General features: G+C 39.9%; 1 protein-coding gene across 2 annotated transcripts in view; it reads left to right on the plus strand.

Annotated features, from left to right (window-relative positions):
• Positions 1 to 27,360, plus strand: part of LGR6 (leucine rich repeat containing G protein-coupled receptor 6) — a 143,353-nt gene that overhangs the window by 44,187 nt on the left and 71,806 nt on the right. For both annotated transcript variants that reach the window (XM_081948344.1, XM_081948345.1), the window contains exons 2-4: positions 2,058 to 2,129; positions 7,039 to 7,110; positions 21,547 to 21,618. In XM_081948344.1, coding sequence (XP_081804470.1) covers positions 2,058 to 2,129; positions 7,039 to 7,110; positions 21,547 to 21,618 — 216 coding nt within the window. The remainder of the gene's footprint in view (positions 1 to 2,057; positions 2,130 to 7,038; positions 7,111 to 21,546; positions 21,619 to 27,360) is intronic.

A 27,360-nucleotide genomic window follows, 5' to 3' on the forward strand; every position in this document is an offset into this window, starting at 1 on the left:
ATTTTGCTGCAGTGAAGAAGCATAACATTCCATCACAATATGTTCAAATTCAGTTTGCATTATTTGTTCTGTAATTGGTTTCACTGATTTTAAGGGTTATGTGTTATTGGTTGTTTTAACATTGTTTTTCGTCATTCTGGATTATGTCTATGAAAGAAACAATGTGGACAAAACAGTTTATTACATTCTTCTTCGTGTACAGTATATAGATTGGGACTCCCTATGTTGGGGATTATAATCTCAGCATCCTCATTGCATTCTATCTTAATTTAGCCCAACAGAATATATTTAAAAATCTCTGGAGGATTCAGTTGTGCTTGTAAACATAGAGGCGTTCACTGCCCATCAGCCTCCTCAGTGTCACTGCATGCACTGTTGCTGGCTTGTCATTTAAGCTTACTTAATGGCCAATTACTTAGTGGCCAATTTTAATCAGGCAGAAGAAATTGAGCTCATGTCCCCTCATTTGTGCAGACTGCAGGGTTCTACCGTCCCACTCTTTCTATTTAATTTCCATATGAAACTGCTGGGTAAGATTACCCTGTTTCCCTGAAAATAAGACCTGCCCGGATAATAAGCCCAATTGGGCTTTTGAGCACATGCACTAAAATAAGCCCTCCCCCGAAAAGAAGCCCTCCCTGAAAATATTGCAACACAGCAGCAGCCACGAGGTGACCATGCTTGCAGGCTCCTGCACCTCAAAAATAATAAGACCTCCCCAAAAATGAGGCCAAATGCTTATTTCAGGGGTCAAAAGAAAATAAGACCCTGTCTTGTTTTGGGGGAAACACGGTATCTGTTGCCTTGTGTTCAGCTGTCACCATTATACCAATAATACCCAGTGGTACATCTGGACCTCAGGCTGTTTTCTACCTATTATAAGTACAGTATTATTTTATTGCAAGATTTACTGTGATGGATTTGTCTTGCAGCCCTTTTTGTTTTAAATTGATGTATTTAGCTATGAGTTGTTGTTTGGCTGAAGGGTATTTAATATATAAATATATTAAATGAGTAATATGTTTTGTTTGTCCTGTTCCCTTATTTATAACTTTTATACATAATATAACAGAACTGGAGATCAATTTTTATGCTTCATTATTTAATATACTAATCATGTTATCTCATCTTGAAGCTACTTTGTGGTTTCTTTAAAGTTTCCCTCCTTTTTTTGCCTCACACTAAGTCAAATGTTTTTGTGAACAGTGTAATATAGACTGCCTTATGGAACAAAACAAGCATTTGATATAGTGTTTATTTAGAAGCCCAGATTAAAATGTGCAGTTCCTGAAGAGGCTTTATCTATGTACTGAAAATGTAGGGAAATTATTTCAAGGTTAAATGATTAATGGGGATTTCCTGAAGATAACAGATATTTTAGTTTTATTTATCTGCATGCTTTCATATCCTATCTTACCGCTCAAAACCTTCAGATTGATTTTATAATAACATTTATAGAATGATAAAACAGAATTCCTTCAGTTTAAGAGCCTGTAAAGCATGGAAAAAGCCAAAAATAACAATGTACAATGGCCCTAGAAATTATGGCTTCCGTTTAGCCATGTATCAGGCTACTGTAGCTTATTCCAGTTGGTAGGATTTCTCTTATTTAACCAGCTCTGGATTACAAAGCTTTGGCTTTGAATGGTATATGAATCCAGCTTGTATTCAGATTAATATATACAGCCCACAAACTAGGGATAATTTTTTTTAATACTGTGAGGATCCTATATAAGATCTAAGAGTTTAACTTTTTTTCTTTTTTCTGTGTCTTCAAGTCAGTGTTGATTTCTGGTGACTACCTGCAGTTTTCTTGGCAAGATATTTTTAGAAGTGGTTTTCCATTGCCTTCTTCACAGGACCGACAGGGAGAGACAGAGGGAGGGAGAGAGGGAGGGAGGGAGAGGGGCTGGCTTCGTGCCCAAAGCAAAACTAGAAATCACAATCTCCTGGTTTTTAGCCAGGTGGTTTAACCATCGCCCCAAACTGGTTGTCAAAGTTGAAAAGTGGTTTACACTACAACTGTTTCAATTTTTTATTTATTTTATATTTTTCAGTGATCTAAGTATGAACAACATCAGTGAACTGCTGCCTGGAGATTTCCATCACTTACATTTTCTGGAAGAATTGTAAGTATTACTAAACATACATTGTCTTGACATCTTTTAAACGATTCTCTAAATAATATCCAAGACTGAACAATTTATATTTGAATGTGAGGCAGAAAAATCTCAGACCACTCATACTGTTAATAGCAGTAAACACACACACACACCTCAGTAAATTATTGTATTATTATTTAGCTGGTAAAAACTATGTTTCCCTTCCTGACACTCAAACTTGTTTCTGTAGCAAATGATAATATACTGCTTCATGTAATCTTATCTTGAAGCTACTTCATGGTTTCTTTAAAGTTTCCCTCCTTTTTTAAAACTTATCTGCATAAGGGTAGAACTTTTCCACATGTTTACAACAAGGGTGTCCAACCTTGGCAACTTTAAGACTTGTGGACTTCAACTCCCAGAATTCTCCAATCACTTAGGGAATATTGGGTTTGCATTCTGATTGTCACATCTCATATATGATTTTCCAAAACAGGGAAAATACGAACATCAAACAAAACAAAACAAAACAAAACATGATATTGGCTTTTATTTAGACGATGTGAACATGAGGGTATATATAATATGACTTTGTGGAAAGCCATTAAATGCAATTTGCTCTTTGGCTGAAGCAGGCACAATAATTCATAAATCATAGGTTATAAGCCATGAAAATACAATACATTTTGACAGAAATATTAATTCCAGTTTTACAGAAATACATGTGGATGTAATTTCTTGTCACTTCTAATCTAAAGTTTCAAAAAGTAACACAAGTGACAATTGATTTTGTTGAAAGACAGTGTTTGAAATTAAGGATCTCAATCGTACCTTTAACATTTTAACCATTAACTAAATTCAGGTAAATCATCACGATGTTATGTTTATTAGATAACAAAGAACCAGTTGACCATTCCTAAATCTTTCAAAATAATCAAAAGAAGTTGTGATGAAACCAGGGACGTGCGGTCAGGGGAGGCAAGGGAGGCAGAGCCTCACCTCTCTTCATGAAATAATAGTATATAATATTATATACTATATATATAATATTATATACATCCGTCCGGCCGTGCCCGGGAGCTGCGGAGGCAGAAATGTTGTTGTCGCTCCCGGATGACGAAGCCACGAAAGCGACTGGGGGAAGGTTCTCGTCATTCCCCAGTTGCTTTTGTGGCTTCGTCATCCAGGAGCGCCGATAACATTTCTGCCTCCGCAGCTCCCGGGCGCGGCCGGACGGATGTAGCCAGAGCGACGCCGAGGCGGTCCGGGCGGACGAAAGAGCAAGTGAGCGATGGAGGATCAGGCAGCCTGATCCTCGGTTGCTCGCCTGCCGGACTGCCTTGGCACCACTCTGGCTACCTCCGTCCAGCCACGCCAGGGAGCTGCGGAGGCAGAAATGTTGTCGGCGCTCCCGGATGACGAAGCTACGAAAGCGACTGGGGAACGACGAGAACCTTCCTGCCTCAGCTGGACTTGCGCAAAGTCCAGCAGAGGCAGGAAGGTTCTCATCGTTCCCCAGTCGCTTTTGAGGACTGCGGAGCGCGAGCCGGCGGAGCATGCTCAGGAAGGCGGGGAATGGGATCATGTGTGCTGGAGGCTGAGGCAGCCTCAGCCTCCAGCACATGTGGTCCCATTCCCCGCCTTCCTGATGACCCCATCAGCCTCACCAGCCATAAACCTCACCGCACGTCACTGGATGAAACTGATCTTGAAGAGATTCATCTAACTGGTCAGAATAGTTAGATCATCACTGGTTAAATACGTATATTAAAAACTGGCATATTTAATTCTATTTCATAATGGATTCACCATTCATTCCTATATAGTGTAAATAGCAATCTTAGTATATGCAGTTACAAAAATGAACATCTACTATTTTATCCTAGCAATATGTTGAGATCCCTGATCATTAGGTCTTCCAGAGCTTGCAAAGTCTAAGGCTACCACCTTAGATGGTAGTAAAGAAATACTTACAACCCTAATTCTTTGTTGCCATCTAGTGGATGTCTGGCTTTTTGCAGCTTATATATGGTAAATCTGATCTTCAGCTACAAGAGTTTTCTTTAACAGCAGTAAGAGAAGATAGCGTACACAGTAAAAAAAAATGCTTTTCTAATCTCTAAATCATGATACTGAAAAAAGCTACAGTTTATAGGTTGTAGTGTAAATGCATAAATTACTTGAATGATTAAGTAGCTTGCACGGGAGTTTGCATAGGGCTATTGCAAGCAGGTGTGCTAGTTGTATGCTACACAAATGCCTCTTGACATGGAGTGGCACCAAGTGATGGGAACAGTAGTAGCCTAATGTGGCACTGCAGGATGCCAGTTTGGAAGGAGAAGCCAGTACAGTTACTACTCTGGTGTTGTTTGGACTCGCACTTAACAATTAATCAACAAAGTTCTTTGTTTTTGACTTTGAGTGATGTGCAAACCTATCAATTATGATTTGTCATTATGGCCAATTCAACAAATGATGGTTAATATTATGTATATTTTTCACCACCCAGCTGGCTGTAATTGAAGCATAGTAGGAGAATTTCTTCTTAATATTTTCATGTGGAAAACCCATATTGTGTCCATTGTCCCTAGGAGATTTTGTGATGCTGTATGTCACAGATACTTTATGCAGATTCTTTGGAAAGCTGATCATAGAAAAGGTGACACAATATCTAGGGCATGCCTACTTCTGACTAAGCCTCATTGAGGTCGATGAGACTTCATGCCTAATGAGGCAAACACATAAAGAAAAGTTGAGACCCTGAAAGCTGACAGTAATCCTGAATTGTAGGAATCCATTTGTTTCTTATATCAAAAGAAAAATAATTTTATCGGTATGATTTTGTTTTCCCCCCATCTAATTAGAAACATCAGCCCAAAGGAAGTTTGTTAGAATATTGAAGGTAGCAGAGACTTAAGAATTAGGTAGATGAAGATTTTGCTGATTGACAAGAAGGACTGGGAATGCAATGGAGGGGGGAGGGGGAGGAAAGAACACTGCTGTGCCAAAATACACAAGGCTAAACAGTCAGTGATTCATGATAGGGAATGGAAACCAGTGTTGACAGCTTCATCTGCTCCATTTTGTTGGCTTGTGTTTCAAGCATATACATAAAGAACACATCTCAAGCTCCATGCCACAAAATAGCTAACTGGAGTGCTGGGAGTTGAAGTCCACACATCTTAAAGTTGCTAAGATTGAGACGTGCTATATTAAAGGCTAAAAGAACAACAACCATTCCTTGTAGAATTCATCATATATGAAATCATTCCCTCTTGATTCAAATGCTGTTCTCTTTCTATTAAGGGAGACTTCCTTGAAAACTAAACTTCTTCTCTGTTTTCTCTTTATGTACATAATTTACATTTAAATACCGTTTCCTGGGGTAAGCTTGCTTATAGTTACTCTTGTAAATAACATGCATTTTTGTGAAAAATTGTCTCTCTTGTTTTCCAAGTATCTTCATACATATAGGTAAACGTATCCTTATGTTCTGCTACAAATGCTGTTTACAGGTGTCACATTTCATTTCCTAATTAGTAATTTCCTTTATAAGAATAGCAAAGTTTCCATTCTTCCAATATCTATACCAGAATGATAGAATTTCCTGCACTGTAGGCTTCCCATGAGGCATGGGTTGGGGAGCATTCAAATATTTCTTCTCAGCTGTTATCCTAGTTCTTCCCCATAGGAGCTCTTACTGGATTGTTTAAAATGTACTATTTCTACCTCTGACTGCATCCATGCATTGTATCTACACAGCTCATTTATTTCCAATGCCTGTTGAAGAAGTTAAATGTAAAGTACCTTGTAATCCTAAAACTTAAATTTACTGTAACCAATTTTAAACAGTCTCTCCTCCATTAAGCTTATTTGACCACTGAATGAAATTGATAAAACATATACAACTTTATAAAAGTTAAAAAAAATATATTTCCCAATTTGGGAAGAAGAGGCATATATGTACAAGAATAAATACAAATGTAGGTAAACTACAAAAATGAAGTTCAATACTGTAAGTACCAATTTGGACACAGCTTCTGTGTTATCAATATTTTGTTGACTCTTCCAGGATAGAGAAATTAAATAAAATGCAGTGATATCAATGAGTTGTCCTGTTAAAAATCCATCAAATTCTAATTGATAATTTCCTACAAAATCCATGTGTCAAAGTCTGCTTTTTTGTGTTAAAAAGACAATCTGATGCCAATTACATCATTATAGACATAATTTCTCTAAACTCCTGAGAAGAATAGAAACCTACATAACAAATAGGATGTATATTTTTGTATGCAGGAATAGAGTAACCAGTGTAACACATTTGTAATTGTCTTTGGGGAAATCCAGAAAGTGTATAAATATCAAGGAATGCAAAAGGAATGCAAAAGACTCACCTGACTGAAAAACAATTTCTAAGGGACATCTTAAAAGAGAAGACGAGATCAACCCTATCCTAATGTTGGTCCTGACCATTGAGTCTGAAGATGGATGATCTCCTTAATAAACCATCTATAATAATATCCTTTCTGTAGTTTTGGTGGCAAAAATTTTTGTGATAATATTTTTTTTCTAATCTTAAGAATATTTTCATACAGATTTCCCATTTTCACAACAAGATCTGGACTATAAATTTAAGAATTTTCTCTCATTAGTATGATGAAAGGAAGGAAGGAGGAAGGAAGGAAGGAAGGAAGGAAGGAAGGAAGGAAGGAAGGAAGGAAGGAAGGAAGGAAGGAAGGAAGGAAGGAAGGGAAGGGAAGCAACTTTTATTGTACAGAAAACCCTTCCTCCTATAATGACCTCTGGCTCCACTCATAATCTTGCTGAAAAGTATAGGAAGGCACTTCACTCCAAGCTATCATTATATTTCCTAACAAAAGATACTCTTAAACATTTGGCTGTATTATCTTCATCTTGTTTGTTCTGTTTATTACAGGCGCCTATCTGGAAACCAACTCTCTAAAATTCCAGAAGGAGCATTTTCTGGACTCTACAATTTAAAAATTTTGTAAGTCACAATTTCTTCTAACTGCTACTGCTTTACTGGTCTTTAGACTTTTATTTGGACCCCTCGTTTTATTTCCCAAAAGCTTTATATATATATATAAGTGAGTCATGTGATTGTACTTTCTTTAACTATATACTGTATGTCTGAACTTCTGAGAAATTCAGGCACTTATAACATAATCATGTTACTTGGTAAATATTCTTGATATGAGGAACGGGGTTTGAACTTTCATCGAACTTTTTCAGGTGGTGCTCATGGCAGAAAAGTGTGCCTCCCTCTGCATAAAAATTCTTAAACAGATTTGGAATTCTGTGATCGTCCCTCTCACAAGCTTCATCACCTCCCTGTACTTACAACAATATATTGATTTTCTTTGACTGGATGGGTTATGTTATGTAGAGAGTAAATAATTATCTGTAGGCGTTTAGGACAATGGTCCCCAACCTTTGCGGTTCAGTGGCCCGGCTAGCGGTAAGAAGGGAACCGGGTCACAAGAGTGCATTCATGCGTATTTCAACTTTTGTAAATCAAGCTGCACATGCCTGTGCATCAGTGGTGGGTTTCAAAAATTTTTTAAACCTTTTCTGTAGGTGTGGCTTGCTTTGTGGGAGTGGCTTGCTGGCCATGTGACCGGGTAGGAGTAGCTTGCCAGCCATGTGACCGGGTGGGAATGGCTTGCCAGCCATGTGACTGGGTGGGCGTGTCCAATTTGTAAAATGTGGTGAAATTCACTTAACAACGCTCTTGCTTAGCAACCAAAATGTTGGCTCAGAAACTCTGGCATTTGAAGCACGCAAGTCTTAAAGCTGTCAAGTTACAAGACCCTTGCACCCCTAACCCTTTAGAAAAAAAACCCCAGGGGTGTTCAAACTTGACAGCTTTAAGACTTGTGGACTTCAACTCCCAAAATTCCTCCTCTCGCTCTTCATCTTGATGATGTGCAGATGGGTGGGGGGAGGGAGCTGGAACCGGTTCTAAATGGCACTGTAGATTTGTGGAACTTCTTCTATAGAAGAGGTTAGAACTGGCAAGAACCCACCCCTGGTGTGTATGCATGCTGGCCTGCCGCTCATGCAAGTTGAGCTGTGTATGCACTGACTCACCATTCGTCCAGCCCAGTTCTGAATAGGCCATGGCCCGGTAGTAGCCCCTGGCCCAGAGATAGGGGACCCCTGCCTTAGAGTTTACCTTACTCTACAATCAAAACAACAGCACTAGCTTATAATTGCATTCCTGCCACTCTCTCATTCTTTCATTTAACATCTTCCCTAGTACTGGGAATACTGGGATTGGATTTAAGGGGTTTAAGTAGCAATTGTCCCAATCTCCTTATTGGAACCGGAGACCGTTTTCCTCTGATTACTTTTAGATTCTTTTGTAACCAATCTATTACCAAACAGTAAGACAGATGGCTGTTTTACTTCATAGTAGTGCCCCAACAGTCTGGTTCTAATGAAAGATTTATTCTCTCAGTGGTTCAACTTCTATTTTTCCAAAGGGTTTTTTTTTTTTACAATCTCTTCTTCTGCAATAAACATTTTAGTTCATGGGCATGTTTGGAACCCAACCACAATTGAAAACCACCATAGCTGACAATGTTCACATGAAACTTGCAGGTATCAACCTGCTCCTCGGATTAGAGAGTGCAGGGCTGTTCACGAGGCCTTCTAAAAATCCTACTCTAAATCCCTGGGTTTAGAGATGAGTTGCTTCTTTATCCGTAGCCTGCATTAGGCACCGAATCAAAGAAACCAAGGAAACCACAGAAAACCCACCCTGTCTCAACAAGGGCAACACTACACTCAATAAAGTTGCTTTTCATCAGTGTACATTGGAGCCCTTCCTGGCGAAATGGTTAGATGTGTTAGTCTCTCTGAAACTAAAACAGTTTTAGCAGTAGCAAAGTTGCCCATGGGCTTCAAGAGGAAAAAAATATTGTGTGATTCTCCTAAGGCTGAAAGTGTATTAGTTAGGGAGCACTGGTAGTTTGAGACAAATGGCAATGCTTGCCCAAATATCCTGGAGTGCATCAAAAGCAATCTTGTGATGGAGTCATAAATAACTTTCATCCTTCCTTGACAGCAGACAAATTGGGCACCCATTTTAACAAAAGGATTATCATCTTAGCTTTCATTTTAAAGTGAGAGACTTACTATCTGAAGAAATATGAGCAAAAATATTTCCAGGTGGCCCTCATACTGAGATTAGGGTAGGTTAAGACCCTATCTCAGGCCAAATGTGCTTCATCTTGCTTTAATCTTCTACTAATCTATGTGGCTGATCAGAAAGAATGTTTCCCAAAAGTCTGTTAAAGGGTCTACTAGTTCTCCAGCTGTGAGAATAAGCTTTGCATAACAGCCGCTACCCAAGATCTACACATGAAGAAGCTCTCCACCACTGCAGCTGCCCTGTTTGTTTCTTATTATTTATGCTTTTATACTGCACAATAATATAAGTGTACAGGCAATTAAATATACATTCTAAACAAGTAGAATTACATCAAAATAAAAACTCTAAAAAAATATTGAATACAAAGATAAGCACAAAGGACCAGATAAAAAGTTGAGGGCAACAATTGTAATGGCAATAGATAAAGCATACATTATTTTCAGATTAAAGTTGTTTAAACTTTTTTAGTTTTCTTACTTTTATTATTATATTTGAAATTACTCAGCCCTAAGTTTCCTATATAAACTATCGCAAAATAAATACCCCAAATCACTGCTTTTATCTATTTTGATTGCATTGCTTGTATTTTTGTTGTTGTTCTCAGATTTTGGCTTTTATTATGTGTTTTATTCCTTTCTATGGAATCAACCTGAAAACATTATTTATTTATTACTAATTAATCAATTTATTTACTTATTTGTATAAACTGTCTAAAACCTAATATAAATAAAGGTAAAGGTTCACCTTGCACATATGTGCTAGTCATTTCCGACTCTAGGGGGCAGTGCTCATCTCCGTTTCAAAGCCGAAGAGCCAGTGCTGTCTGAAGACGTCTCTGTGATCATGTGGCCAGCATGACTAAATGCCGAAGATGCACCGAACGTTGTTACCTTCCCACCAAAGGTGGTCCCTATTTTTTCTACTTGCATTTTTACATGCTTTCGAACTGCTAGGTTGGCAGAAGCTGGGACAAGTAACGGGAGCTCACTCCGTTACACAGCACTAGGGATTCAAACCGCCGAACTATCGACTTTTCTGATCGACAATCTCAGTGTCTTACCCACTGAGCCACCGCATCCCTTCTAATATAAATACAATACTATTTAAAAAAACAATCTAGCTAAAATGATGGGGATGGGGGGAGTATAATGAGAAGGGGAGGAGATTATACCTGTTGTTAATCTACCAAGCACCCCCAGTATGAAACCCATCTCTTGGAGCCTCAGTCTAACTGTACAACGGAAGGTAAGGAGGATTGAAACTGACTTCATTCGGGGAGGTGGGGAAGGGATAAGATGTTCCAAAGGGCGGGCGCAACAGCAGAGAAGGCTTTTCTTCTGGACCCCACCAGTTACTAAATAAATTAAATCTATAATAAATAATGAAGCTATATTTTAAAACAATAAATGCCCAAATGAAAGTTCATCCTTTACAGGATTTCTTTCACTTTATTTTTTTAATTGAGCCTTTGCTGTTTGCCATGGTAGGAATCCTGGAAACATTTTTCCACTTGAAGCACAAAATGAAAACAGTAATAAAAAATGATATAGTGTTCTAGAAGCCTGGGACATGTTTCTGCAATGAAATGGAAACTGAGAAATTAGTGCCCCTTTTGAACAAGCTGCCTGAAGCGAAGTTCTTCTATATTGCTTCATAGTGAGACTGGCCTTGTTGAAGGCGTATGTTATGCTTGCAGCCATGTGTGTTAATTTAGTGTCTCTGGTTCCCGCTGTGAATCTGGTGAGAGGCTTCCCTGTAATGGCCCACTGGTGCTCTGTGAGTCAGCTTGTTACCAGGCAAGTGGGTGTTGTACAATTTCTAGAATGTACAACCTTTCTCAGTTTCTACAAGGACCCATGCATCCATCTATGCCAGGGGTAGGTTCCTGCCAGTTCTAACCTCTTCTATAGAAGAGGTTCCACAAATCTACCATGTCGTTTAGAACCGGTTCCAGCTCCCTCCCCCTGCCAGTCCGCACCATGCTTGCCCCGCCCACTGCTCACTGATTGGCTAGCTCACCAAACGCCCCACCCGCCTCTAAGAGTCTTATCTAAATTTTAAAGTCTTAAAGCTGTCAAGTTTGAACACCCCTGGGTTTTTTTCCTAAAGGGTTAGGGGTGCAAGGGTCTTGTAACTTGACAGCTTTAAGACTTGCACACTTCAATGCCAGAGTTCCTGAGCCAACATGACTGGAGGAGGAATTCTGGGAGTTGAAGTCCACAAGTCTTAAAGCTGTCAAGTTTGAACACCCCTGGGTTTTTTTTCTAAAGGGTTAGGAGTGCAAGGGTCTTGTAACTTGACAGCTTTAAGACTTGCTTCAAATACCAGAGTTTCTGAGCCAACATTTTGGTTGCTAAGCAAGAGCGTTGTTAAGTAAGTTTCACCACATTTTACAAGTTGGCCACACTTACCCAGTCACATGGCTGGCAAACCACTCCCACCCAGTCACATGGCTGGCAAGCCACTCCCACAAAGCAGCCACACCTACAGAAGAGGTTCTAAAAAAATTTGAAACCCACCACTGATCTATGCTCAATTCATTCTTTCCTGGAGTGACACAATAGCAAATGGAGGAGGTTGTAGGGCACAGAGGCAAAGCTCTCAGGGGACTTGTTGGGATGGGGCCTTGGAAAAAAATCCACCAATTAAAACTTTTGGGAAAACTTTTGCTTTCATCCAAGATGCTCCAGGTAAGGAATGCAGATTAAGCACCCAGTTCCAGCATGCCATAATTTCTGAGAGAATTCTTTTTATAGGGTAGTCCTGAGTTTTGGTGTCCTACCACACCAATCATCCACAGTGCAGTACAAAGACGGATCCCAAGGGCTCAAATACGGAAAATCTCTTATAGTGCTAGAGCTCAGCTCTGAAAAGCAGGCTTTGAATCAGGATGCAACCTTTACTTCAGTCAGGATGCCATCTTGCCTAAGAGTCAGCCATGGTATCTCCTCTGAAAGTCTACTCCCTTATTTTCTGATCTCTGTTACCTAATGTTGAAAGAAAGGCACGTTGCCTATGCTTAAAGGTATTTATCTGGCATAATTCATTTATTACTGTAACAAAGCTGAAAGCTGTACTATATTTATATTAATAAATGCAAGAGCCATAAGTCATATTTTGTAAAAAATATAAAATCATACGCACACACAAATGCACACGCACAACCACACCCCTCTGGGTTAAGCCTCATTACTTCAAAGAATTTTTAGTCAGCTAATTTATCCTAGGACTTGAAATAGATTCTGATATTTATTATTTGCTTTCTTTATGACAAGATTTATCTCCTGCTTCTATCACGAGATTTTAAGGGGCTCTGAAATAGATTAATCAATGTCAAGTCTTTGTGGTATAAAATCCTCACCAAACTATTTCAGAATGTTTATCACCAGCTTAAAAGGGTCCCCGTTGTTTCAACATCCCAATATCTAATGAAACAAACCAATGATGGCCAGTATTTCTTTATCTCACTTAGTAATTAAAAGAGTGCTAATAGATGATAATATTAACTCCAATTCACTTGATTAGATTGAGAATTTGGAATGAACAGGTCAATTCAAAGTTTAATTCATGGGAAATATGTTAACATGTTTGCTTTATCACAGATGTATAACCAATCTCTTAGCCTACTTATGGGTAGTCTGTCCTGTATGTTCAGATTTTCAACAAGCACCTTTGCTGGTTGCACTACATAGCTCTCTTTTTCCATGCCAATGGCTGGATTAAGAAATGGGTCCTGGTAGGAACCGAGGCTGGGCCTCTCCTCTTTAAAATGGTCCCCTCCTCCTTAAAATGTAAAATGTAGGGCCTTGATTTAGTTTACAATTTTTCATGCTGTCTGCTTTATTTCAATTTCAATTTTTAAATTGGCTTCTAGATACTTAGAATCACAACATGGGCGTGGGCAGCATATAATTTTTAAAAATAAATACATTCTATTTTCATGGCATCATGTCAGCAGCACACTACACAGATCTAGTCTCTAGGGCAATTTGATGAAAAAACCAAGTGTTCAGTGGAGCTTATTTCCGTGGCAAATTGACCTGCGAACATGCCAGTTTAAAGAAGCTGCAATGGGAATGTGATTCGAACCAAAGGAAAACAACTACAAGAATTGTGGGCTCACTTCCTTAAATGTTCAACAATGACATATAAAATCCATCTCAGAAAGAGCATTCAAGCAATGGGGTGGTGGGAGAATGCCGTTGCTTCCTTCTAACTTCAGAAAAGCTGCACAGAGCAGCAGTTCTGGCAACAGAAGGCTGATCTGATGTATGGCAAGTTAGAGAAGCACGGCAGTTCTTGTCATGCCGAGAGAATGTTTTTATTGCAGAAAACATGCACGGAGCCATCAAGATTGGATTCACAAAGTGTCAGTCAATTAGGCAGGAGACTAAAGGCTGCTTCAGATGTGAGGGCTGACTGTGTGGGAAAACATTCCTATGACTAAATGAATAGCTTTCCCCAGAAGGCATGGAGAAGCACATGAATCAGTGTTGTCTCTTGAAATCCTTCCCTGGAGTGGTAGATGAGCAGCCCTTGATCTATAGTTCTTTCCCTTTCATCTTCTCCAAGCATTAAAACTAAAGAAAGTGAATAAAGACATAGAAGAAGGGGAGCAGCCTCAGAGTTCTCCACTGCATTTGTTACAATGCAAGTGTATATGTAAGCTTATATATGTATTTGTGTTACAACCCCTGGTATGCCTAAATATGGGGGGAAGGTCACTACTCCCTCTTTCTGTCCTTTGGCTCATCACAGAAGACCATGCAGGCAGAATGGGGGGCTTCCATCTATATCTATATCTTGAATGGGGCTTCCATCTATATCTACATCTACATCTATCTATCTATCTATCTATCTATCTATCTATCTATCTATCTATCTACCTACACACACACACACACACACACACACACACACACACACACAAAGCAGGGCTCAGAATGCCACCAGAGCCCTTGTTGCCCTAAGTAAAAATATGAAACAGAGTACCTAAACACAATGATTTGTGCTAATAATTGAATAAAGTGCAAGCAATCCATTCATTCTGATGGATTCATATCCTAGAATTCTAGTCTAATGGAGAGCAAATAGTATAAATAAGAGCCATGGTTTGCACTAGCAGTCTCTAATTTCTGAATGTTTATCAGCCCTTAGGAACAGAGTCTACATACATATGACTTGGGAACAATATATTAATCCATATGGGAGGACTAAAAGCAAAAGCAGCAGGCTCCCATATTCTCCAAGGTTCATTTTATGTTATGTGCCATCTGAAATAGATTGTATAAAATCCAAATTCACATAGATTTTATTGTTTTATTGTTTATCTTGGGGATACCATCAGAACAGAGGTCTTTTCCTTATATATAGCAACCCGGAGAAAAATAACTTAATTTATAGATGACTTTTTTAAAAAATTGCCCTTCCTATGTCATAGGAAATGAAGAACAAGGGTGATGCCAATAGGTGCTGGGGGTTTTTTTTTGCCTTTGTATGAACTGGCAAACATGGGTAACCAACATGGGGGAATTGAATTCAGCATTGGGAAACTTACCTGACACTGTCAAGCTGCTGCAGAGACAGTAGATTGGCAAGGATGGTGACTGTGTGGAAGTGCTTCAACATTAACTCTGTAAAGTAAATGTAGCACAGTTTTATTAAGATTAACAAAAAGCAAAAGCAAGCTAAAACAGTGATATAATTAGGGTCTGTAATCATATGTCAGTAATATCAGCCCAGGAGCACTGAAAAGCTGCAAGTGAGTGCTGTCCTAGATGTGCCTCACAAAGAAAAATGCTTTCCAACAGAGAAGGGGGAAAGGGTCAGTAGAAGGGCCCTGTCTTATTTAGCCATTTTCTGGGTCGCTAAGGCAGAATTCATTATTCCTGATCCCCGTTACTAACAGAAAACTCTACAGTGTTATCAGAGACAGTCCCATGTACAATATTAGACTAATCCAAAAGGGAGTTAATTAGTCCATGGCTGGAGTTTTGCATATCCAGACAGAATGAGAATTGGATTAGCAGCTTTAACTGACAAAACATGCTTCTTACCACCAAAACCACTCAATTGTTTAATAATAGCATTGGAGTTAACAGCATACTCATACTGCAGACCTGTAAGGGAATCACACTTTGTCCTTGTGTGGGGTGAATTTTAGTTTTTTAGACCTTACCTCTATATCTAACAGATCTTCAGGTTCTCCTGGATTAGGAGGAATTTAAAAAACATTTTATTATGGAGTCTTCTAATCCAAAACAAAGTTTTGAATGGGGCTTCCATAATGCCAACATTTCCATTTCCCAGTCCATCAAAAGTACTTGATCCATGACCATCATCTCTTCTGCGAAGCTTCCAATGCTAAGAAAAATCACCAGTCTGCCCAGTTACAATCCTGATAAAATTTAAAAAACTGTTCTGACACAGAAAATATAATAATAGTTTGCTCACAGCACTCCAATACAAAACTTTCTTCTTTCAAAAAAGCTAATAAAAGTCAGGTGAGAACACCTTGACCTATCAAGGAATGGCTTAGAATTGAAAGAAAATATTAAAATGTCTTCATACAGTAATAACTAATGATAAATCTGGTGTTGTATTGGAATCAATAATTGGAAGATTTTACACCATCTTCTCAAGCAATTTAGGTCTTTATATGTAGCAACTTTAAACTTCTGAAGTCTCATTCCGCAATATGGAACGAGGTAGGCTCAATTCCTGTACTTTCATTTGCAAGTTATTATACATAGCTTGACTTAGCAAAAGATACTTTTGATTGCAGAATTCCAATTCTAATTTTCCAATATTCAATTGGCTGATATAACACTGTCCTGCCTCTCTCTGACATCAGAGCTATAAAAACCAATGGCAGCTAAAAAGACCATCCTACTTCTGCTTTCAAAAATCTGCTGTGATAATAGGGCAGATCAAGTGACGGCTGTGGTTTCACTGTAGTAGACTGTGGTTTCATTATAATAATTAGTGGCATTTATAATGCTCATCACCTGTAGCTCACAGTAGTTCTTTGTGAAGCAATGATCGCCGGATAAGAGGTTAATGGGATCCAGTTGGGTTACCATACCACATAGTAATTTTTTCATCCCGCCAGAATGTGGGTTTTTGTTATTGTCAATAAAGTTGCTGCTGAAATCTATGTTTCCTAGCATGGAAATGCAAATTTAGTAACATTCAATAATTACTGAAAACATGATGCAAGCACAATAAATCCAAAAGTTACTATCTTGTGGCCACCAGGTGACATATGGTGATGCTTTTTTTCCCTTCACTGAGCTGGGGTGGGCGTGGCCTGCACGTGAGGCATCAGACCTGGGAGCTGCCAATTTGACACCCCTGATCTACCTCTACCTCTTCCCACTCACATTAGCATAAACTCCCTTCTGTCCAATAACAGATGTGGTGGTGGTGAAAGAAGCCTTCCTTCTCCCTCCCAGCTTCTATTCCTTATATGATGCTCCTACAAAGGTAAATGTGTGGATTGGCATGCTGCCATATCAGTATGAGAAGGTGAGGGTGAAAACAATCTGCCTTTTCTTTTTCATTTCCATTGCTACAGCCAGAGCTGTATACTAAGTAAGGAGATTGCTAGCTGGACATTTATAATGGAAATATAGAGAAATCGAAGCTGTTACCTTCACAATGGTATTCACAAGTCTTTGCTCCAAGTAGGTATGAACTACATGGTACTCTGCTTGGATTGAACTGAGCTGATTTTTTTTTTCACATTTGGAATCAGTCTGAAGGAAGAACTCACCCTATTTCCATTTTTCTCAGGTTCACTCGCAAATCAGCTGCTTAACTGCTCTAGCGGTTACGAGAAGTGTTTATTGCAAGACGATTGAGCAGGCAGGAGCTTATGTTTTCCATGTAAGACTTATTTGAATGGCTCTGTCCCCCTTCAAAACAAATTTGATCTTTTAGCAAGAGGGTTACTGTATTGTTCCAAACCACCATTTTTTCTCCTTTTGATTTTTGTACCAAAGACGTAAAATGATGCAGCCAAGAGATAAGCATGGTCCACGTTGTGCTTCTGTTGTTTATTTCAGTAAACGCAAATGTCTATCATTAGCTCGAGATGTTTACTAAAAACTGTGCGGCTGGTAGGCCACTCCCAGTAGAAACGACACAGTGTCCATGAAACCCTGTGATTAAAGTCATTGTTCCATAGACAGAAACAAGCTACACATGGCCCCACACAGCATACCTTCTTTCCCCTTTTATTTACAACATTTGTCGTTTACCTCTGGTGGTTCATCAGATGCTCAGCCATCATAGTCTATTGGTGCAACAAGGAAAACAGAGGAAAAAGTGAACGATAGCAGCTTCCTCCTTTCCTCTTCAGTTACTAAACTAAGCCTTTGTTACAATAACCCAAGTTCTATAAACTTTCAAAATTTCTTGGCTTAAGTGATAACAGAATATGTGCGGTTCCATTCCTTCTCTTTGTCCATTTCTCATATTTTCCCCATGCATCTATGGAGCAGATGATTGAGAATACCTATATGATATCAGGTGGAATGATAGTTGGTTTACAGGTAATACAATAAAGCTTCCAAAAGACCTATAACAGAAACACGAGGATTACTTTCATCACTTTAACTTACATACCAGCTCTAAGTATCTGAAAGTTATGTTTTCTGATAGAAAATAAATTCAACATAGTCAGATAATTTCAACATAATTTTATTATTAATTTTACAGTGCCTAATTTGCAGGTGCCAAATTGAACCTGGAATAGTGGGCGATGCAATCCTACAGTGAGAGCCAAATTGATGTAGTGGTTAAGATATTAGGCTAGAAACTGGGAAATGCATAGTTTAGTTCAACCCTGGGCAAGAAACCATTTGGGTAGTTTTGGTCCAGTTATTCTCAGCCCTAGGAAGAAGGCAATAACAAACCACTTCCCAAAACATTATTAAGGAAACTGTAGGGACTTGTCCAGACAATTGACAAGTGTCAAATTAAACTTTGCAGGATAAAGTTAATGCAAAACTTCAAAGAAGCAATCACAGTAGAACAATGTAAAGAAAAAAATCAATAACATATACTCTAAGCTATAATTTCAGGGGAAATTGATGTAAAATGTTTTGCAGATGGTATATGACAGCGATGGTGAACCTTTTTTGGCTCACGTGTCATAAGTAGGGGGAGCGCAGTGGGGTCGTGTGCAGGCGTGCCACACCCATAATGCAATGCGCGAACCTCCCCAATGCACATGCGCACACTACAGGCGCAACCCACCATTTTTGTATGCTTTTTCGCCCTCCCCAGGCTCCAGAGGCTTTATAGGAGCATGGGGAGGGCAAAAACAGCCTCCCCCGCCCCCCAGGAAGCCCTCCGGAGGCTTCAGGGACCTTTAGGAGGCTTCCCTGAAGCCTCTGAAGCAGTCAAAACAACCCTCCGAGCAAACCGGAAGTCACTAATAAATAACTTTCGGTTTGCTCGGAGGGTCGTTTTAAGCGCTCTGAAGGCTTCAGGAACCTTCAAGAGGCTTCCCTGAAGCTTCCGGGGCACTCAAAATGACCCTCCGAGCAAACAGGAAGTCCGTTCCTGAACTTCCAGTTTGCCCGTAGGGTCGTTTTTTTGTGCTCCAGAGGCTTCAGGGAAGCTCATGAAGGGGGGGCGGGGGACTCTTTTTGCCCTCCCCAGGCTCCTATAAAGCCTCTGGAGCCTGGGGAGGGCGAAAATGGCTTTTAAAAAGAGTGAACTCAGCTGGCCAGCGCGCGCATACACGCTGGCCAGCTGACAGGGCAGCGCCTCGCGTGCCCTGACAAATGGCTCCGCGTGCCACCTGTGGCATGCGTGCCATAGGTTCGCCATCACTGGTATATGAGATTGTCAGTGATCACCAAAGTAGACAAATCATATAGCAACAAATGTGGGAAATGCTATATTAAAAAGAAGCATTTTACCACATGTAGTAGTCATGCAAAAAAAAATTCAAAAGTATTGGAAAAATATATATTAAAACATTCAGAAATTCTTAAACATAAAACTTGAACTGAAACCACAGATATTTGTATTCAGAATAATTCTAGAAAACATATATATGAAAAGCATCACAATTTACTAAAAAATTTATTGTTGGCTGCAAGAACAATTTTGATACTCTATCGGAAAAGTGAGATTTAGTTGATAATACAAGATTGGAAAACCAAAATTGGAGAATATACAGCAATGGTAAAACTGTCGGTATATATTCATAATAAAATTCTAAATAAAATCAAATAAGATTGACTCACTTATATGTGATATATTACATATAGCAAGGGAAATATGGGCATTTGAAATACAGTTTTAAGAAAAAGGTAAGAGACCAACGCAAAATAAATGAAATTACTTAAACAAATCCTAGCAATAACTCCAGATATGTAATATACAAAGTACAAATATTTGAGTAGTGGTTAGCAACTAGGGAAATGAAAGGAAGGATAGAATGCACTACTAAAAGTATTTTGGCTTTTTGCACAATATTTTTATTTATGTTTTATTAATAATTAGATACCTTTTGCTTTTCTTTTTCTATCTTTATTCTTGTGCAACTCCTATTTAAATAATCTGTCAAAGTTTATGCAATTGAATAAAAAGATCAGTGTAAGATTCACACAAAAAAAACACTCAAAATCAAAAATTGTATCAAAATCCAAATTTCTAGCCACTGTATTACCCTGTACCCACAAAATAAATACATAACTACCATGTTTCCCTGAAAATAAGACAGGGTCTTATTTTATTTTGACCCCCCCAAATAAGCACTTGACCTTATTATTTGGAGGTGCAGGAGGCGGCAATTGTGGTCATTTCATGGCTGCTGCTGTGTTGCAATATTTTCAGGGACGTTTATTTTCAGGGGAGGGCTTATTTTAGCACATGCACTCAAAAGCCCGATTGGGCTTATTATCTGGGGAGGTCTTATTTTCAGGGTACTTCTCTCTCAACAGCAGCTTGCCTTTATCACTTTGGTTCCTTGAAATCTTTCCTCAAGACCCACTTTTCACTTGGAATTGCTATTTCAATCTCCTAATCCTCTTTAAAACTTATTGCATGATCTATAACTATCACAAAGCAATGTAAGCTCGAGGTATCTAGTTCACCCTTGCTTTAACTTTCTTCTCATTTGTCATTTCCTTCATGCTAAATTTTATACTGTAAAGTCTTTGGAGGTTGGGACTCTCTTTAAAATCCATGTCCAATGATGGAACAAATGAATAAATACCAACAATAAAAACTTAATTTGGTAAGTTGTAGATAGCTAAAATAAATACATGCTCCAAATTGTGCTGGATTGTAAAACTGTAAAAACATTCATCCTGGACTAAACATTACAGTACTTATCCTATCAATTTGTGTAAACCTGTCCCACTGTATATCAAGGGGGGCTGTGTGGAGAGGGTTTCCTCGTATAAATTCTTGGGAGTGCTTATTAGTCAAGATCTCACCAGGAAAACAACATGTCCTTGGTGATTGGCAAGGCCCAACAGAGACTTCATTTCCTTAGAGTCCTGCGAAAAAATCAGGTAGAACAACAGCTAATGACCTCTTTCTTTTGATCCATGACAGAAAGGGTCCTCACATACTGCATTACGGTATGGTATGCTGGTTTAACTGCTGAGGACAGGAAGGCACTACAGAGAGTGATCAATTCGGCAAAAGAAACCATTGGTTGCCCTCTAAGACCACTGGATGACATTGCCAGGTCTCGCTGCTTTAGCAGAGTAAGGAAGATACTCAGAGATGATTCACACCCTGGTCAGTGTCTCTTTGCACAAGACATCAAAGCATAGCCAGCCAAACAATTAGGTTTTAAAATAGTTGGGCTGTCAGACTCTTAAACATAACCACAATCACTCCACACACACGTGAAAAAGTATGACTAGTTTTTTTCTTTTTCTTTCTTTCTCTTTTTTCTTTTCCCCTAATTACTTGCATTGGGATTATTCCTTATACTATTTATGTTGTTTGTATTTGTTGTCATGGATTGCACCAGTGAGGCTAAAACCAATTTCACTGTATTTATTTTATACAATGACAATAAAGACTACACTATAGAGATGTGTAAAGCTCTGGCCTTTTCCCCCACATATTCCTCAATCTTCTGCTTATTAGTAAGAAGTTTGTCCTCAGATGGTGACTTGTCTGAAATCTTGCTTAGAAAAAGAAATGGGTATATTTCATGATATGGAAGTTATCCATATTATTTTAAAAGTTATATGTTAAAAAGTTATCTTTCTATTTCTGTAATTATAGGATGTTACAGAATAATCAGCTCCCTCGAATTCCAGCGGAGGCTCTATGGGATCTTCCTAATCTTCAGTCACTGTAAGTCTTTATCAATTGTCATTCTGAACTATGGAAACTTTTAAGTAAGGGTATTTTCCTCTCTGATGTTTTCTTGAAAGAAATAGAAATCCAAACAGTGTTTGCTCTGATACCTGAGTAGGAAATATACAGGGAAGCAATATTATATGATCTATCAGAAAAGCTTGAAGTCGATTTTATACAAACAAATTTAAAAGCTTTTGAAGGTTTTGTTTTGCACAATTCTGCAGCCTGAGCACCGTACTAATCTTTATGGAACATGTCAGGATATTATATTCTCAAAATGAATGGAGCCAAGAGCAAGTAAATAATACAAACAAGGATCAATATTTTTGACTTAGCAAATGCAGTTTGGGTGCTACTCTCAGAAGGTCTATGACAATTTGCCATGGCCAACTTGCCATTGCCAATTTACCATGGCTAACTTGCCACGGCCAGATTGCATTGTTCCACTCTCAGTGGGACAAGAGTTACACTAATTGCAAAGAAATGGTGGAATGGAATTTTTAAAAAAGATGCAAAAGGAAGGGCAAAATGAAAGGTGAATGGCAAAAATTAAAATAATTTTTATTTATTCTAAATAATTAAATAGAATTGTTAAAAGGTCCCGCAGTGAACTGGCTGTGGCAACTTGTCCCATTGTGAGTTGGCCATGGTGAGTTGGCTGAGGCAAGTTGGTCGTGGCAAGATGTCCCATTCCCACTCTCAGACTACATTGTCCCATCTTGTGCTCTAGCAACTCCCTGCATTGTCACTTCAGACTGCCTGATTATGTCCTAACTCTCTCTCCAAGTTCCACTGGATGTCTTCCTTTGAAGACAATATCAGCTGATTTGGAATTAAAAGGAATTGAAAAATGTTGATAGCATATAAGCCAACTGACTTTGGTTAGCAAAACTCCTGTCACATTTCTATGCATAGAAGTAAAACAAATATGATCCCATTCCTAGCAGTTGTAATATATTTTATTGGGTCCTTTCCCTATAGGACAGCGATGGCGAACCTATGGCACGCGTGCCACAAGTGGCACGCAGAGCCATTTGTCAGGGCACGCGAGGCGCTGAGTTCACCTTTTTAAAAGCTATTTTCCACATTCCCCAGGCTCCTGAGGCTTTATAGGAGCCTGGGGAGGGCGAAAAGAGCCTCCCCCGCTCCCCCGGAGGCTTCAGGGACCGTCCCTGAAGCCTTCGGAGCGCTTAAAACCACCATCCGAGCAAACCGGAAGTGACTTCCGGGTTGCTCGGAGGGTCGTTTTAAGCGTTCCGAAGGCTTCAGGGACCGTCCGAGGCTTCCCTGATGCCTTCGGAGCACTTAAAACGACTCTCCAAGCAACCCGGAAGTCACTTCCGATTTGCTCGGAGGGTGGTTTTAAGCGCTCCGAAGGCTTCGGGGGGAAGCCTCCGGACAGTCCCTGAAGCCTCCGGAGGGCCTCCGGGGGGTCGGGGGAGGCTCTTTTCGCCCTCCCCAGGCTCCTATAAAGTATAGGGTAATCATATTTTAATGAATTCCTTGGCTTAATTTTTAAATGCCCTAATTAATTCTTTAATGTCACGTTTCTGTTTTGACTTTACTGTACTCCACCCAGTGTCTGTTTGGATTGGGGAGTGGCTGTAAATATTTACAATAAATAACAAAGTCTAATAATAGTTATAGCAGAATAATTACTATAGCACTATCCAGCTGCTCTTGGAAGTTGCTCAGGAAGGTGCTTCTTTTTGACATTCAGTTGTCTGGTGCCTCATAGCATGCTTCTTCCTGATTCCTGTACAGACAGACTTAAGCATGCTTATCATCCCAGTTAGCAGAAAATGCCAGCCCTATCGGTTTTCTCTTCTTGTCCTCCATTTGTTAAGGATGACCAAAGTGAGCCAAAATGTTTTTCTCTCTCGCCTGATCTAAATCAGGCTCAGCTTTTTAAAAGATCTAAAAACAAACTAGCCCTGCAACTGATCTGCCTTTCTATTCCTGGAGTCTCTGAAGGACTTACAATATTACTGAAAGAATTAAAAACGAAAATCATTTGATACAATTTTGATCAATAATTTGATTTGCCACCATTTGGGTAACATGATTTTGTCGCAAGGTACTAAGGTGGCTCCATTGTTCAAGTCTGCTGTCCTGCTAGCCGTTATGATTCTTAATGTTTTGAAACAATAATTTATATATTATTTATAAATTTATATATTAACTTTTTATAGTTTTATTGTACATAACCCAGAGTCATTTTTGATGAGATGGACAGGCATCTAAATTTGATAATGTTTTTCTATAAGCATGGTTTTCCATGTATATTTTCTATAAGCATGGTTAAAATATACTTCTGATATTCCATCGGAGGCTTTTATTTAATATTGGCAAGTTTAAGTTGAAACGCCTCTGACTGTGAATTTGGAGATCAAAACCTCTCAAAATATGTTGATATACGTACTTACTATTATTAGATACTAACTCTGTCCATTTCAGATCAAGTTGATAATGCTGCTTAATCCTCTTATGATTTGACTATTTGTCTAGAAATAACCTGTAACAACCATAACAAGCATAAAATACTCTTTAAAATATTCCTCTTCAATGTGTTTTTTGTCTTCAGTAGAGGTTAATGAAGCATCATATAGGCATTCATCTTTGGGGTGAATAAGCAATCTTTAGAGAGTTGAAAATGATTTTCCTCATGACAGATGCCTTACATTGTTAAGTCATTATGCAGTGCCACTCATTGTACAATCACTCCATGATCCTATTTCAAAATAGGTCACTTCATAATTTTTTTTGTATACTTTACATGATTAAAACCACCAATTCAGATTTTGTGATTTTATTTTTATTCTCTGTAATTTTTAATCCTTTGTAAATTTTCAGCTCTAAGGAAGGCAAAGTTATGAGGAAATGGGGAGGATTACTTTCCTCAAGTGCTTTGATTCTGAAAGAAAAATAGAATGGGATTTATTTGCAGGCACTGTCTTCTCAAAGCAAAACAAGGGATATCCCTAAAGTTGAAATCCTATTCAGATTTATGTTCAATTACTTCTGAAACAACCATGTTTTCATACAAAAGAGATGATTTGAGATTACTTCCACAAACATGGGTTCTGGAAAGCATCCAAGTAAATGAAGCATTTACTTTCTCTCTCAACAATGACCTACAATTTGTTGGCTGAATTTGGATCTTAAATATTTGTAGTGAGAGAAGATGGCTTAATTTTATCTGTCAATGTGAATCTGTATATGGAAAGGAAAATGACTCAGAGCCAGCACCCAAACATACTATAGGGTGGCATCCATCTGTGCTTCCACTTAATCTGCCATTCTAGGAGGCATCCTGTAGTGTAACCAGATGCAGTGGTTGGGGAGTGGGTTTAAAATCCATATGAAACTACCAGCATAGTTATGCTTAGTGTTAGATTGGGTAATGGAAAGGCACACTCAGGCTTAGGCAACAACAGCTTTTTATTGTAACAGAACAAGTATGTACTTGTATGTAATCAGCAAAGGTTCAGTCTGACAGCAGCCCTTTTATAGGGAGCTGTCAGACCCTTCGACCAATGAGATTGAATCTCTGTTCCCGCTGGAACAGAGGACCTTGGTGGAAACCATTATAACAGTTGCTAATATCTAACACCCCTCCCCTCTTAGATGGAATCATCCGACTGGTAACATAATCATGCAGGTAGGCGGGCTTCTTGGTGGCTCTGCCAGACCTGCGTTCAATTCAGTCAAAGGGTGTTCTTTGGACAGGTCGGATGGACCTTTCGGCTCTGCAGCTTCGCTTGGTGGAAGCTCCTGGAATCTGTCAGAGGCCGTGGCTGGCGCTTCTAGAGCCAGTTCGCTCAGAGCTCGCTGCGGGCCTGCAACACAAGTAGATAAGTATCCCAGTGTCTTCGGGTTTGAGTTGGCTGTGGAAGGAGTGACTTCGAGCTCCTTTTGGATAGGGCTTTGGCTAACTTGTGCAGGAGTTACCTCTGGCTGCCTAAGAGTGGAGTTGGAAGGCGGCCACAGGTGGTCAAAGTGCCTTCTCCAATTCCAACCGTACTCAAGCTCTACGAGATAAGAGCAAGGCCCGGTGATGCCTATCACTGTGGCAGGAATCCACAGAATTCCCCCTGCGTAGTTGTGGGCGTAAACTGAATCCCCTATGCTAACATTTTGAATTTTGCTTGTGGAGTCTGGGGGCGATGCGGCAGAATAGTTTGGGTGTAGCTGTTCTAAGTGGGACCTTAGTCGGCAACCCATGAGAAGCTTGGAGGGGCTTCTCTCCATAGTAGCACTTGGCGTGATGTGTTGAATTAGAAGATAATGGTCAACCCGTGTTTTCCAATCTCCCGGGCCCATCCTGGATAGGGCCTCTTTTGCAGATCTCACCATTCTCTCCGCCTGACCATTGGAGGCCGGATGGAATGGCGCGACCAGGGCATGTCTGATTCCCTGTGCTGCTAAGTAGATCTCAAATTGCATGGCTGTGAATTGGGACCCGTTGTCAGGGACCAGGACATTGGGCAGGTCGTGTGTGGAGAAAAGTACCTTGATGACTCCTTCTGCCATAGTGGAGGTCATGAGGAATACCTCTAGCCATTTCGAATGGGCATCCACAACTACTAAGCATGTCTGGCCATGAACTGGGCCAGCAAAATCTATGTGCACCCTAGACCATGGTGCTTGAGGTCGCTCCCACTCCTTAGCGGGCGCCTCTGGGGGAGCTGGTTTGCATTCCTGGCATAGTGTGCCAGTAGCTACCCATTCTTCGATCTCCCTGTCCAGGTTAGAGCACCACACGTAACTCCTGGCCAAAGACGTCATCCTGACAATCCCAGGATGCCCTACGTGTAAATCCTTTAATACTGCAACATGCAGTTTGGGTGGAACAACAATCTGGTCCTCCACAGCAAACAGCCATTAATAACAGACAATTCATCTCTCTTACAATAATACATTTTGAAATCAGACCCAACAGGCCCCTTGGCCACCCCCTCCACACCTAGTTCAAAACTTGTTTGATGGTGGAGTCTTTTGCAGAGTGGCGGGCAACGTCACTAGATGAGACAGGGCCAGTCTGTAAGCAGTCAATAAGAAGGACTGGCGTCTCAGGGATAGGGTCTGCAAGAAGTTCTAGCAGCAGGCAATGACTCAAAGCATCGTCATGCCCCAAAGTGGAGCCTGATTGATGGATGAGATGATAGGTGTAGGCCACTAGGAAAATAGTCCATCTGGTCATTCGCAGCAATAATGACACAGGAGTAGGTCAGTCCCCAGCCAGCAAGCCCAGTAGCGGTTTGTGGTCTGTAATAAGTTCGAAATCACGGCCGTAGAAGTACTCATGGAACCTTTTTACACTGGCCACTGCAGCCAAAGCTTCACGGTCCAGCTGGCTGTAGTTCCGCTTGGCAGCGGACAAGATCATTGAGGAATAGGCTATGGGAGCCTCGGTTCCATTGGGCATGCGGTGGCTGAGGACGGCTCCCACACCAAATGGGCAAGTGTTGCAAGTTAGCACCAGTGGCAGGGTCTGGCTGTACTGAACCAGGAACGTGTCTGCTGACAGTAGTCTTTTTACTGCGGCAAATGCGGCTGCTTCGGCTCTGCCCCAGGACCATGTCGCGTTCTTTGACAGGAGATGATGTAACGGCTCAGCAACGGTGGCTTTCTGTTTAAGAAAGACACTGTAGAAATTAAGGAGCCCGAGGAATGCCTGCAGCTCGGTTTGATTGTGAGGTGTACGGGCGCCCTGGATTGCTTTAATTTTTTTAG

This window comes from Natrix helvetica (genome assembly GCF_964273705.1).
Source record: "Natrix helvetica genome assembly, chromosome: 3".
NCBI classification, from domain to species: Eukaryota; Metazoa; Chordata; class Lepidosauria; order Squamata; family Natricidae; genus Natrix; species Natrix helvetica.